The 13,730-nt window shown below is 38.2% G+C and overlaps 2 protein-coding genes across 2 annotated transcripts; both read left to right on the forward strand.

Annotated features, from left to right (window-relative positions):
* Positions 1-618, forward strand: LOC109390185 (olfactory receptor 4A47-like). Its single transcript, XM_019656326.1, has one exon. The coding sequence runs from the start codon at positions 1-3 to the stop codon at positions 616-618; it is 618 nt and encodes a 205-aa protein (XP_019511871.1).
* A 12,107-nt stretch (positions 619-12,725) lies between these two features.
* Positions 12,726-13,715, forward strand: LOC109390188 (olfactory receptor 4A5-like). Its single transcript, XM_019656329.1, has one exon. It carries the CDS (start codon positions 12,726-12,728, stop codon positions 13,713-13,715), a length of 990 nt encoding a protein of 329 aa, XP_019511874.1.
* The last annotated feature ends 15 nt before the right edge of the window (positions 13,716-13,730 follow it).

The raw sequence follows: 13,730 nt of genomic DNA on the forward strand, positions 1-13,730 counted from the left end.
ATGGAGCACTTATTTGGTGGTGCTGAGATTTTACTCCTGGTGATCATGGCCTATGACCGCTACATGGCCATCTGCAAACCCTTGCATTATTTGACGATCATGAATCAACGAGTGTGCATTCTGCTGCTGCTGCTGGCCTGGGTTGGAGGTTTCTTGCATGCTTTAGTTCACCTTCTCTTTGCTTACAAGCTTCCCTTCTGTGGCCCCAATGTCATTGACCACTTCGTCTGTGACATGTACCCCTTATTAAAACTTGCCTGCACTGACACCTACATTATTGGTCTCACTGTGGTTGCCAATGATGGCGCCATCTGTGTGGTCATCTTTGTGCTGTTGCTCATCTCCTATGGGGTGATTCTGCACTCGCTGAAGAATCTTAGTCAGCAAGGGAAGCGCAAAGCCTTATCCACCTGTGGCTCCCACATTACTGTGGTGGTCCTGTTCTTTGTCCCTTGTATTTTCATATATGTGAGACCTCCTTGTACCTTACCCATTGATAAGTCCTTGACTGTGTTTTATACCGTTATCACCCCTATGTTGAACCCCTTAATCTATACTCTGAGAAATGGAGAGATGAAAAGTGCCATGCAAAAGCTCTGGACCAGGAAAAGAACATGAGGCAGCAGAGAAATGTGTTACTTATTTTCAATGAAGAATAGTTTCTTCCAGGAAAGTCTTGTGTGATTATTGAACTATAGGAAATTTCTCTTGAGGATAATGACTTGGGCATAATGAAAAGCATTTATTATGTGTTCTTTGCTGCATCCACTGAGAGGATGAAGACCATTATCTGCAATCAGACAGTGGACATTCCAGAAAATGTGGATATCACTGTAAAGGGACCACAGTTATTGTGAAAAGCCTGAAAGACACCATCTGGAGGGACTTAATGCACATTAACGTAGAACTCAGTCTCTTTCGAAAGAAAAAGAAGAGGCTCTGGGTTGATAAATGGTGGGGAAATAGAAACTGACTGCTCTTCACACTATGTGTAGTCATGAACAGAACATGATCAAGGGTGTTACATTAGGCTTCAGTTATAAGATGAGGCCTGTGTGTGCTCTCTTCCCCATCAACATTGTTATTCAGGAGAATGGTTCCCTTATTGAAATGTGAAACTTCTGGGTGAAAAACACATCCACAGTGTTCAGAGGATGTTCGGTGTTGCTTGTTTTGTAGCAGAAGCCCAGGAAGATGAGTTAATTCTTTTCTTTTAATTTTTTAAAAGATTTTTATTGGGGAATTGGGGAAAGGGGAACAGACAAGTTGCTGTCTTTTCGTTTTTCAGCCTAGTTGTGAAGGATGTTGCTTCATGGCTCAAGCTGGCACCATCATTGAGCTCTTCCCGGGCGAGGCAGATCAGTCGCCGGCTTATAGACGGCCGCTCACAGAGGCTTGAGGGTCGCTCACGCTGGCTGCTGGCTACACACGGTAGCCCATGGCAACCCACTGCAGCAGGGGCTGCAGCCTACGTCATCGACAGCGACTCATGGCAGCCCAGCTCCAGGTTGAGCTGTTGTTCAGTATCTTAGCTTTAGAGGGAAGTGTCACTGGCCCTCATATGTGGGATCTGAACCGGGGCCCTCTGGCATCCCAAGCCAGCTCTTAACCAAAGCGCCACTAGCCGGCCCAAAGATGAGTTAATTCTTAAAGGAAATGATACTGAACTTGTATCAAATTGAGGTGCTTTGATTCAAGAAGCCACAACAGTTAAAAACAAGTTTATCAGAAAAATTTTTGGAGTTTGTCTATGTTTCTGAAAAAGGAACAGTTTCTGGCTGATGAATAAGATCTAAGCTGTCTAGCTACAGAAATACCAAAATGTTGAATGATTCTTCAGACTTATTTGTGATATTTTAAAGATGCAATAAAAGTCATGTATTGAAAACAAACATTTATTATGTGAATACTTCCAATGATCAAAAAATGTTTTTAAGATTTTCATAACTTTCTAATACTATATATATATGTAGAAATATATAAAAATACATTAAAATTTTTTTTTGATATTTTCATAACTTCTTAGGAAAACATATGTTCAGGTTTTGTGTATAAAATGCATATGTTGAGACTATAGATTTATGTTCTAGGTGATGAGTTTGCTATAGTAAATACTGTAAATTTATTTTAATTAATGAAAGATTTTTCTCATGCCTCTCTTAAGTAATGTATCTTTTTCAGACTTAATAGTGCTTATTACAGATTTCAAGAGATAAAATAAGAAATAAGATATAAAAAATTGGTTCACTTATCCCCACACAAAGATAGTTCATATTAATACTTGAAATATACCTATATCTCATTTTTGTACTGGCAGTATATTTTAAATAGTTGATTTTTTGAATATTAGCATGTTAAAAATATTAAGTAATATTTAGCATTATGCTTCAGACTTCCAATAATAATCAGGAGTAGGCAATGTGTATAAAAATAATCTGAGTGAGCAAGGCCAACACTGAGAACAACAACTAGATCTTATGTATTTTCCTAATTGGGAAATCATATTATCTCCTCATGTGGATCAGCTTTGTTTGGTGGTATATTTTTATGAAAACGATCTATTAGTTTTCCCAGATCGTTTAGAATATCTGGGAATTCCACTGCCAAATTTTTCAACACCCCACCTCCTTTTTTGCTTATACTGTTTTATAGCCTTCTATAGAGACCCGGGCCCAGCCTTGTATATATAAAATTAGAATAACCCATAATACATAGGCTTTAAATATGTAATACAGAAGTTGACACCAGATATTTTGGGTGATATCTTTGTCAAGAAAGATGGTGACACTATATGCTATTCTTACCTCTCTTATTAATGGAATACAGATTATTAGGTAACAAAGAGGCCAGAAGACATTGTTTTATTTGTCAGAGATCTCAGTCATAAAATTCTCTGTATGAATCAAACTTGAAACAAAATATTATTTGCCTCAGAGATGGTAGGAAGCATGTAGTCATGATTCTGCTTCTGCATTCAGTGTGAATTCATATGGGGCTAAGGCTAGGGGGCACTGGGTCCATTGTAAGGGTCAACGACACTGTATGGAAACCTATCTTGAGTTTAATCCTGGTTGTTATTACATGGATGTTTTTTATATCATCTTAAAGTCTTCCCAAACCTAACACTATCCAATAAATATGAAATGTGATCAAAATACGTGGTTCATGTTTAAATAAAAAAAATAATTGTTTACAGTAAGAGTCGCATTCCCATTAATCCCCCTCAAAACACTCTCCCTAGCTTTGAACACACTTACCCCATCATTCTTGCCACTTTCTGAAGCAGTTCTGGAAGTCCTCTTTCTGAGTGTGTTTAGTTGAGTTGTCATGCCTGCTTCAGTGTCCTGAATTGATTCAAAACGTTTACCTTTCATGGTCCTTTTGAATTTGGGGCAGAGCCAGATATTGCACAGTACCAGATCCAGTGAATAACCTGAATGAGGACACACTGTAATGTTTTTATTTGACACAAATTGCCATATACCATAAGCGATGTGTGACTTGGAGTGTTGTCATTGATGGAGGATTATTTATGGAGCACTTTAAAACATAGCTTCTGTTAACTATAGCTCACAGCAACTGACTGCACCAAATAAGTTGAAACTTGTCTCACACCAATACTAAAGTTCAATGTGCTGCTTCCCGTATGGAAAATCCCTGCCTTTCTGTTGGACGGCACTTGGCAGCAGCATTCACCGTAGTTTTTGATCACAATGAAAAGGCATCATATCACACATTGTTCCTGGTATGGAAATGTCTGTCAAATGAAAAATTATGGTGTGTCCTCATCCACCTTATTCACCGGGTCTGCCACTGTGTGACTTCTGGCTCTTCCCCAAAGTCTAAATGACCATGAAAGGTAACGTTATCAATCGATTCAGGACATCAAGGCTGCCAAGACAGTGCTACTAAAGATTCTCACGAAAGAGGACTTCCAGAACTGCTTCACAAAGTGGCAAGATCAGTGGGATAAATGTGGTCAAAGCTAGGGAGAGTATTTTGAGGAGGATTAAGGGCAATGTGTCTTTTACTGTAATTAATTTTTTCAAATGTAAACATTCAAGGTATTCTTGGATCATACCTTGTAATATCAAACATCTGATTTTATCAGAATTTAAATAATTAACTTTTCTACTTTTTCACATTGCTATAGATTAAAGGTTAGTGTCCTCCAAATTCATGACTTAAATCCTTTATAATGTGGTGGTATTTGGAGGTGGGGCCTTTGGGAGGTGATTAGGACATGAAGGTGGAGTCGTCATGAATGAGATTAGTGTTCTTATAAAAGACCCCAGAGAGCTCACTTGCCCCTTCTGCCATGTTAGGACACAGTGAAAAGATGGCTGTCTGTGAACTAGGAAGGAGGCCTTCAAGAAACACTGAATGTACCTGCACCTTGATCTTGGTCTTCCCAGCTTCCAGAACTAGGAGAAATAAATGTTCGTTGTCTACCACTTAGTCTATGGTATTTTGTTATAGTAGCCCAAATGGACTAAGACATTTAGTTAATTTTCAAATCTGTATAGTTGCAATTAAAATGTTGGTCAGTTGTCTGTGTTCATTGGTATATAACCTCCCTGAAGTTAGGGAAAGTTACTTAATTGTCTTTATGCTGTCTGTTTCCTCTACAATGTCTGGGACAAAAATCTCTATAAATTTTGTTGATTATTATTTTCATGCTTTCTCGATCTAAAATCTTGAGAATTTTTAAAAAAAGATTTTATTGGGGAATTGGGGAAGGGGAATAGTGTGGGGGAATTGGGGAGGGGAAGAACCAAGTTGTTCTTCAGTCTTAGTTGTGGAGGACGTAGCTAGTTCAGCTCTCAAGTCCAGTTGCCTCCAGCTGCCCGTTGGCAGCTCGCAGCCACTCAGCTCAAGGTGCCATGTTCAGTTTTAGCTGCGGGTGGGCATAACACACTATCTTATGCGGATTTTGAACCAGAAACCTTGTTGCTAAGAGTGTACACTCTAACCACCGAGCCATCCAGCCGCCTTTCAGCAACTCTGTGCAGCTCATGTCAAGGTGCCATGTTCAATCTTAGCTGCGGGTGGGCATAGCCCACCATCCCATGCAGGATTTGAATTGGCATCCTTGTTTTTAGGAGCCTGTGCTCTCACCAGCTGAGCCGCCCTGCCACCTGTTGGCTGCTCATTGGCAGCGCAGCTCAGCTGTAGGTCACTGGCTGGTGTGGGAATCGAACTGGCGATCTTGTTACTCAGAGCTAGCGCTTTTAACCAAATAAGCCACTTGGCTGGCCCTAGAGTGAGAATTTTTGCTTAATCTATTTGAGTGATGAATTTTGATGAACTCTTTCTGCGTTATATATACATATTTGTATCCATAGTTGTATATCTAACTCTTCTTTGATATTTGCTATGACTATTTCTTCTTTGTATTTGCTAACAATATTTACTTAAGTTATTTATGCTATACTTATGGGTATTTGTATATAAACATGTTACATTTTAATATTCTTTTACTTTCTGATTTCTTCTATCACATCACTCTTGGAAAATTTCATTCCCTTCTTATAAGATTTTATAAATTTTAACATCTTGGTTTTTTAAAGTTACTTTAAAAAATCTGTTTGAACCCACCTAGAATTTATTTTATTTATGATAAAAATACATTAGCTTATTTCCTCCAACCAGGCAAAATAATCTGCCAACATTATGAATTTCAGTAATAATTTGAAATTTTCTATTTAATATGTCAAGTTTTCTACACCTTGAAACTTCAAACTTGGGCCGTTTCCGCTCTTGCTCCTCCTGTTTGTTCAGGCAGAACTGGACTGAACAAGTCTTCTGGTGTGAACTGAGGTCACTCTCCAGTATTCAGCCGATTCCTGGGCTTTTAAGGAGGGTCCAAGATGACTTTGCTCACATGAATGGTGCCTTGGCAGCGATGGCTAGATCAGGCTCATCTGGGCCCTCTCCTTTTCCATGTAGATACTTGGCTATATAGACAAGATCTCTCCTGTGAGGTTGTCAGACTTGTAAAATAGCAGCTCAGGGCTCCCAGAGGAGAAGGAAAAGGTATCAGGCGAGCTGAGATCTCATCCCATCACGACGTCAGCCTGAAGTCCAGGTTCTCAAGTTCTGAATCCAGGCTGCTTCTGTGCATCAAAGTGAACAACCAACAAAATGAAAAGGAACTCCCCAAAATGGGAGAGAATATTTGCAAATCATATACCTCATTAATATCTGAAATATTATATCAGGTTAATATCTGAAAAGTATGAGGAACTTCTATAACTAAATAGCAAACCCTCCAAATAACTCACTTCATTTAAAAAATTATGGCAATAGATGTGGTTCATAATTACTGTGGATTATTGCATATTTTGAGGTACCATCTATATCAGTGAATATTTTCAGTGTGTTATGTCATTGGAGCATGTGAAGTCAACATTTGGGTTGTTGTAAACCTCATTTGATCTAGCAGAGTCTTTTACTTCATTCAGATAAGCAGAAAGCATTAGTAGTTCTTTGCATTCAGCTGGAAGGAACATCGAGAATTAAACTTATGCATATATTAGTTTTCCAGTTCTGAGTCATAATTTATTCCGTAGTAACTGTGATCATAGCAGATCTAAATAAAGGATAACTTCTTCACCTTTGCTACTTACTGTTCAGAGAAGAATGGTACTTAGATGTACCCTTTCAATCTTAGAAGTAATACATGTACTATTTGTACTGCTGGATTTCATCCATTTCTTAGGTGAGTGGAAAAACACCAGCTTTTCCTGGAGCTCAGCACAGAATTAAAATCATCAGCTGGTTCAGATAGGTGCTTAATGGCTCTTTATCTAAGGCCCTTATGACTCAGAAAATGCAATATTAAATGAAATGTATGTGGAAGTGAATGGTTAATGGAGCCTATCGTAAGTCTTGTTAAGGAAATAACAGTGGAATCCCTTGGAGATTTGATATAGGGCCTGGCTCTTTTTGGAAATATTTCCTTTTTTTTAGAAATGGTTACTCACTTGATGCTGGACTGAAAGTAAGGAACTGAATTAATTGATGGAAAATTGTTATGGTTCCAGCTGACATAGATTCAGGCCTTCAGAACTATATAACTGTGATGACTTGTCTTTCCAAGAATTGAAACATCAACTGCATAACTTGCCCAGCCCCATGGCCTGTGAGCCTCGGGGCCTCAGAGCAGACCTCTTAACAGTGTGAGTAAGGACCTGCTTTTCTAGGAATGTGATTGAATAAGAGAACCTGAGAATGGTTGTCTCTTCATTGGGACAATGAAGTATTTGCCTTGCCTAAAGATTTCTAATATGAAGTTCATAAATTCGTATTCACTTTATTATTATTTGTTCTTTTCAAATGAAAGGCTTTTGATATATTTGGCTGTCTGCTGTGCTTTCTTGGCAAGACTCAAATCCTGTGGGGGTTGTTCTAGGAAAGAAAACTGTCCAGAAGAGGTTACCTCATTTGAACTTGTTCCAAATATTCAAATAAACTAACCTGTAATGACCCTACATCCTCCTTCTTTTAAAATAGTAATGATGTAAAAAGCCAGAGGCTGTTTCTGCCCATATAAACAGGATAATTAGTTTTCTTAATGCAATACCTGAGAATTTCTGAAAACTGAAATTTCTACCTAGGCTAGACTCTATCTTCAATTGGTATGTGGTCCTGTTTTCTTGTTATATTTTTCTTTGCATCCATCTCTCTCATTGTTTGTTGAAAGTTGTGGGAGGTCATGATTACCTGGTAGAGACATACTTTTAATTAAAGATGAAGTGCCCTGAGGGATAAGCTGTTCGAATGACTGAAAGGCTAAAGAGTTGTAATACTACCTGTGCTAAGGCTCAGTCATTGGCTGTTTCAGGAAGATAAATCTGAGCATTTTTCTTGTTAGATACAGAAAGAGCTAATGGCCAGAGATGTGAATGCTATCCTAAATCCTCAAAGGAAAGTGCTTTTTGGTTAGCTCACCATAATTGGCTGAGGAGTACATTCAAATAACTAATTTCTGTGTTTTCCAAGTTTGTGTTGGCAAATAATGGATTTTGCCATGTTATTTCCATGAATTAGATTTTACATAGCCGTGAGAACTTAGCAGCTTTGTTTTTCTTTGAAGAGATTTTCCACTCAGGTGAGAATGTTCAACTATTTTTGCATAGTAAATATTTCTTTTATTTAAGTGTATTCTATTTTATTTTATATTTTTATTAATTAAAGTTGATTGGGGTGATTATTGTTACTAAAGTTACATAGGTTTCAGGTGTACAATTCTGAAATATACCATCTGTATATCACAGTGTGTGTTCACCACCCAGAGTCAGCTCAGCTATCGCTGTCCTGGGTACCTGCACAGAAAATATGAAAACATTTATTTAAGTATCTTTACAGTCTTAACATCCCCATTGGATACTGCTAAACTTATCTGAAAGACTGAGATAATGGGGAGTCTGTGTGGAAATATGAAAAGTGTGTCCACACACAACTATTTCTAGATCTACTGATCAGCTATACATTATGACATGTTCTGTGGCCACACACAGATACATGAGGTATCTACAGTCACTCTTGGCAAAAGGAACGCTGATTTCAGAGACTGAGGGAAGGACTCGAGGTGAGTTCTTAAAACAACCAACAAGGGACGCTCATTGAAAATTCATCCAATATCCCTGATGTCTTATATATTGTCATTGGTGGAAGTCTGAATTGAGAAAATTAAGGTAGTAAACACAGAACTTAATCAGAATATTCAAAATGTATTTTGTTTTAGCATTGCAACCTGACATGTGTTTATTGCCCATTTTGCTAAATAGCAATGAGAAACACGTAATGCATTATAGATAAACTAATGGATTTATAATTGTGGTAAGAAGGCTATTATATATTACATGATATGTTAACATTTATAATTACTTTCAGAGTTTTAAATTAGAGAATTTAAAATTGTATGCGTATCACCTGTGTTAGAATATAAAGGAATGAATGCCTATTCTGTTCTGGAAGCTTAATATGGGATTTTGGGATTTTCGTTTGGAAGCTTGATATGTGTGAACCTTTTAAAATGATCCCAGCAGCCCCTGTTTGTGCAGCTTCCTAAAGAAACCTTGTCTCAGGGAAGTACCTTGGTTACTGTCACTTAGAGGGTCATAAAACCATAATTTTAAAACAGTGTAGAAGGTATTTTTGTGACTATGGAAATTTAATTTATCTTTTTAAAAGGCCATACTTTTGAGAAGCTATGTTAAACAATGATGTATTAAATAGAGACGTGTTAACTTAGTGGTTTAAGTTGTAAGCCCAGCAACACCATCTTTCAGTTTTCACAGGATAGAATCCTTGGTGATTTAAATGACAGAATAGTTTATATACCATATTTTACATCTGCAGAATTTAATTGGCTGGTAGAAGATTTATCTTGGTGATTAAACATTGCTGATTAAGAAGAGTAAGGACATTCGTTAGATGCGCAGAAAGTGAAAGCGGGAAAGAAAGAATGGATATGGACTCCCTGTAGACTCCCTTACACCTGAGTGCTCTTCCAGAGGTGTGCCTTTATCAGTCTACACCATCAGCAGTGATAGGACTCCTGAGGAACCTGCAAGCACAAGGTGAATGAGGCATGTACGGTGCCCCAGCTGCTTCCACAGAGAGCTCAGCTTCTTCTGTGCACGACCCCTCCTTCCCCCGCCAAATCCATGGGAATGGAATCAGCTTGTCTGCATTTGCGGTTTAGGAATCCTGTAGTTTTTCTCAGCAGTAAAGAAGCAAAAAGATTGGGTTTGTAACTATAGTTGTACAATTCTTTCCTCCTGTTCAACCTTGTCCTTACCATCGTATATAAGGACTCTGAGGAATCATTCCCCCCCGCCTTTTAAAATTAAATTTATTTAAATTACCTTGTTCTATAATACATCATTTATATACTGCATTTTGTGTTCACCACCCAGAATGAGTTCTCATTCCATCACCATATATTTGACCCCCTTTTCCCTTTTCTACCACCCTCCCTCCCATCTGATAACCATGAACTATTGTCTGTGTCTATGAGTTTTTGCTTATTTGTTTGTCTTTCTGTTGAATATCCCACCTATGAGTGAAATCATATGGTTCTCGATTTTTTCTCTTTGACTTATCTCACTTAGCATGATAATCTCAAGAACCATCCATGTTGTCACAAATGGCAGTATTTCATCTTTTCTTATGGTTGAGTACTATTCCATTGTGTATATGTACCCCATCTTTGTTATCCAATTATCTGTCGAAGGACACTTCTGTTGTTTCCATGTCTTGGCCACTGTGAATAATGCTGTAATGAACATAGGGGCACATAAATCTTTACGAATAAATGTTATCAGATTTTTTGTGTAGCTACCCAGAAGAGGGATTGCTCGGTCAAATGGTAATTGTGTTCAGCTTCACTAGCTATTAGGGAAATGCAAATCAAAACCACAATTAGATACCACCTCACACCTGTTAGAATGGCTATCATCAACAAGGCAAGTAATAACAAATTTTGGAGAGCTTGTGGAGGAAAAGGAACCCCCATACACTGCTGGTGGGAATGTAAACTTGTACAGCCACTATGGAAAATATAATAGAGTTTATTTTCTTTTTGCATTTTCTTTTATTTTCTAAGATATGCTCTGTGTTTGTTTGTTATGGCTTTTTAAGATGCCTTCTGAATAACCCCTCCAGCACCTTCTTCATTAAAGTATATCTTTCTGAAGATTTTTTAAAGAATGCTAATCTCATTTAATTATCATATTAGTATTCTTATTACTTGTAGACATTCATTTCTTAAATATAATTTATCTTTATTCCTTTGGTTTTTCTTTCTTTTTCTACTATTTAGCTCCCCCTATGATAAATGGATCCCACTCTTTTTCTATTATTCTGCTTGCTTCTAATTAAAATACATTCCATCACTGGTAAATGCTACTACTCATATATCATAAAATAGATAATTCCTAATCATACAATCTTATCTTATGCCCAAATAGGGATTCATGAATTATAGGTATAATATTTCTTTTATCCCAGACTGTGTCTACAATTTTTATCAAATAGACAAAGATCCAGATGATTTCTCTGATAGAATGTTCTTAGTGAAGCATTCAAGGCCATTAATAATAGGTGTCATTTATCAAACCTTTACTGGGTGCCAGGCCACATTCTAGGTACTTATAATAATAGCGTAAGAGCTAGGCTCTATTGCTATTCCCATTGTAAAACTGATTAAACTGAGGCACAGAGAGGTTTATTAAGTCCACAGAGTCACAAAAAAAGTAAGTGGCGAAACTGGGATTCCAGCACAGGCAGTGCAGCTGCAGAGTCCATGTTATTCATCACTCGCTATGTTTTCTCCCAAGGGTGTTTTGGGTGTTAAATAGGTACACACTGAATAAGTAGCTTGTGGTCATTATTTGGCCTCTGTAATTATACAATCCCATATCCTACTGGCTAGCATTTTTAAAGGAACAGTTACAAGCTTGGGAATGTTTATTTTATTATAAACATAAAAAATGTCAACAGAATAGAATAAGATAGTGCTACACAAAAAGTATCATAGATAGATTGGAAAGGTTTCTGAGATAGTCTAGCTGAAGCCCTTTATTTTCCAATGAGCAAACTGAGACAGACTTGTAATTACACATAGAAATGACTCAAACCCATGCCTTCTTACACTGAGCTTGAAGTTTGCCCTTGAGTGAGCTGCTTTTTGGTACCTGGGCCCTCGAAGCTCACTTTTTGAGCACACTCAGTACCTCGAAAGCAATATAAATATAACCATGTCCCATTGTCCTCTTTGCAGTGTCTGTGTTCTTCTCCCTTATTAACTAGGTCACCCCAAGAGTTTTGAAAAAATATGCTAGCTTCTAATGTAGTAGTTGGTGATAATCACGAGTTAGTTAAGTTCAAAAAACACTTGTTGAAAATCCAAGTAGTATGTGTGTTAAGACTTGTGGGATAGGCAAAGATGAAATGGACAGAATCACAACTCCTTAAAAAGCTGACAGTCAAAAAAAAAAAAAGAAAAGCTGGCAGTCACAGAGTCATACAAAGTAATTGCTAGAGGAAGCAATGTGCTAAATAATTCTGTAGTTATTTGATACGGTTCAAAGTCCAGTCTTTTGAAATTTAATGAGAGATCCATGATGACTGAACATCCTTTAGATACGAAGAACTGAACATCTAATAGTGGATTAACATAGCATTAAGTGAGTTACTCCAGAAAAGACATGATTTTTGGTGGTACATAAATCAAATACTACCACTCAAAGAACTGACTCTGTGCCAATTTATTTTAGCATTTCTTTTCACCCCTTGTCATCAGAGAGTGTTTCTGGAGGGCAGGAACCCTTGCCCTGTTCATCATTGCTGACTTCTGTGCCAATGACTGACATAGTTGAAATAAGGCTCTATGACATGTATGACTGACTGTTGGGCTTTTGATCATTCTTCTCTGTAGACGATCCATTAAGACTTAGAGATGGAACCTCTTCCTTGTAACACCAACAAAATCATCCGAGGAGAAATAGAATTGTCAAGGAAATGTGTAAGGGACTCTTTGGAAGAAGAACGCATCGATATTTACTAAATGTTTACTGTGTGTAAACCACTGTAGAAGATAAAATGAAGGCACACTCCATAACACAATGGATGTATTCATAGCTGTGGTCACAATTTCATTATAGGTCCTGTTCTTTTGACCTCTCACCCTTGAAACAACCCTTATAGAAGAGTAAATGGGACATAGTAACAATGTGACAGAATTTGTCCTCCTGGGCCTCACTCAGGATCCTGAGGGGCAAAAAGCATTATTTGTCATTTTCCTACTCATCTACATTGTGACAATGGTGGGTAACCTGCTCATTGTGGTGACTGTTCTTGCCAGCCCCTCCCTGGGCTCCCCCATGTACTTCTTCCTTGCCTACCTGTCACTCATGGATGTGGCTTATTCCACTGTCATTTCACCCAAATTGATTATAGACTTACTCTGTGGTAAAAAGACAATTTCCTTTCCAGCTTGCATGGGACAGCTCTTTCTGGAACACTTATTTGGGGGTGCTGAGGTCTTCCTTTTGGTGGCGATGGCCTACGATCGCTATGTGGCCATCTGTAAGCCACTGCATTACCTGACCATCATGAACAGACAGGTTTGCATCCTGCTGTTGGGGGTGTCCTGGGTTGGGGGTTTTGTGCACTCTGTGGTTCAACTTCTCTTTGTGTACAGCCTCCCATTTTGTGGCCCCAATGTCATTGATCACTTCCTGTGTGACATGTACCCGTTATTGGAGCTTGCCTGCACTGACACCTACATTGTTGGTCTCACTGTGGTCGTCAATGGCGGAGCCATCTGTATGGTTATCTTTATCCTTCTGCTGATTTCCTATGGAGTCATCCTAAGTTCCCTGAAAACTCATACTCAGGAAGGAAGGAGCAAAGCCCTGTTGACCTGCAGTTCCCACATCGCAGTGGTGGTCCTCTTTTTTGTTCCCTGTATTTTCATGTATGTGAGGCCTGTTCGCAACTTCCCCGCTGACAAATCCATATCGGTGATTTATACAGTTATCACTCCCATGTTGAATCCTTTAATATACACCTTGAGAAATACAGAGATGAAAAATGCTATGAAAAAACTCTGGTGTAAAAAGTTAACTACACGTAGAATGCAAAGGTGTCCACCCATACTGAACACATGTGTTACTAGCTCTGAAGCAACAAACAGGCAGTAAATCCCAGCAATGGAC

The sequence above is a fragment of the Hipposideros armiger genome, unplaced genomic scaffold (assembly GCF_001890085.2).
Source record: "Hipposideros armiger isolate ML-2016 unplaced genomic scaffold, ASM189008v1 scaffold_258, whole genome shotgun sequence".
NCBI lineage: Eukaryota > Metazoa > Chordata > Mammalia > Chiroptera > Hipposideridae > Hipposideros > Hipposideros armiger.

Bases quoted from the DNA above. Each gene is read 5' to 3' on its own strand.
- LOC109390185 (XM_019656326.1), top strand. From the start codon at position 1: ATGGAGCACTTATTTGGTGGTGCTGAGATTTTACTCCTGGTGATCATG.
- LOC109390188 (XM_019656329.1), top strand. From the start codon at position 12,726: ATGGGACATAGTAACAATGTGACAGAATTTGTCCTCCTGGGCCTCACT.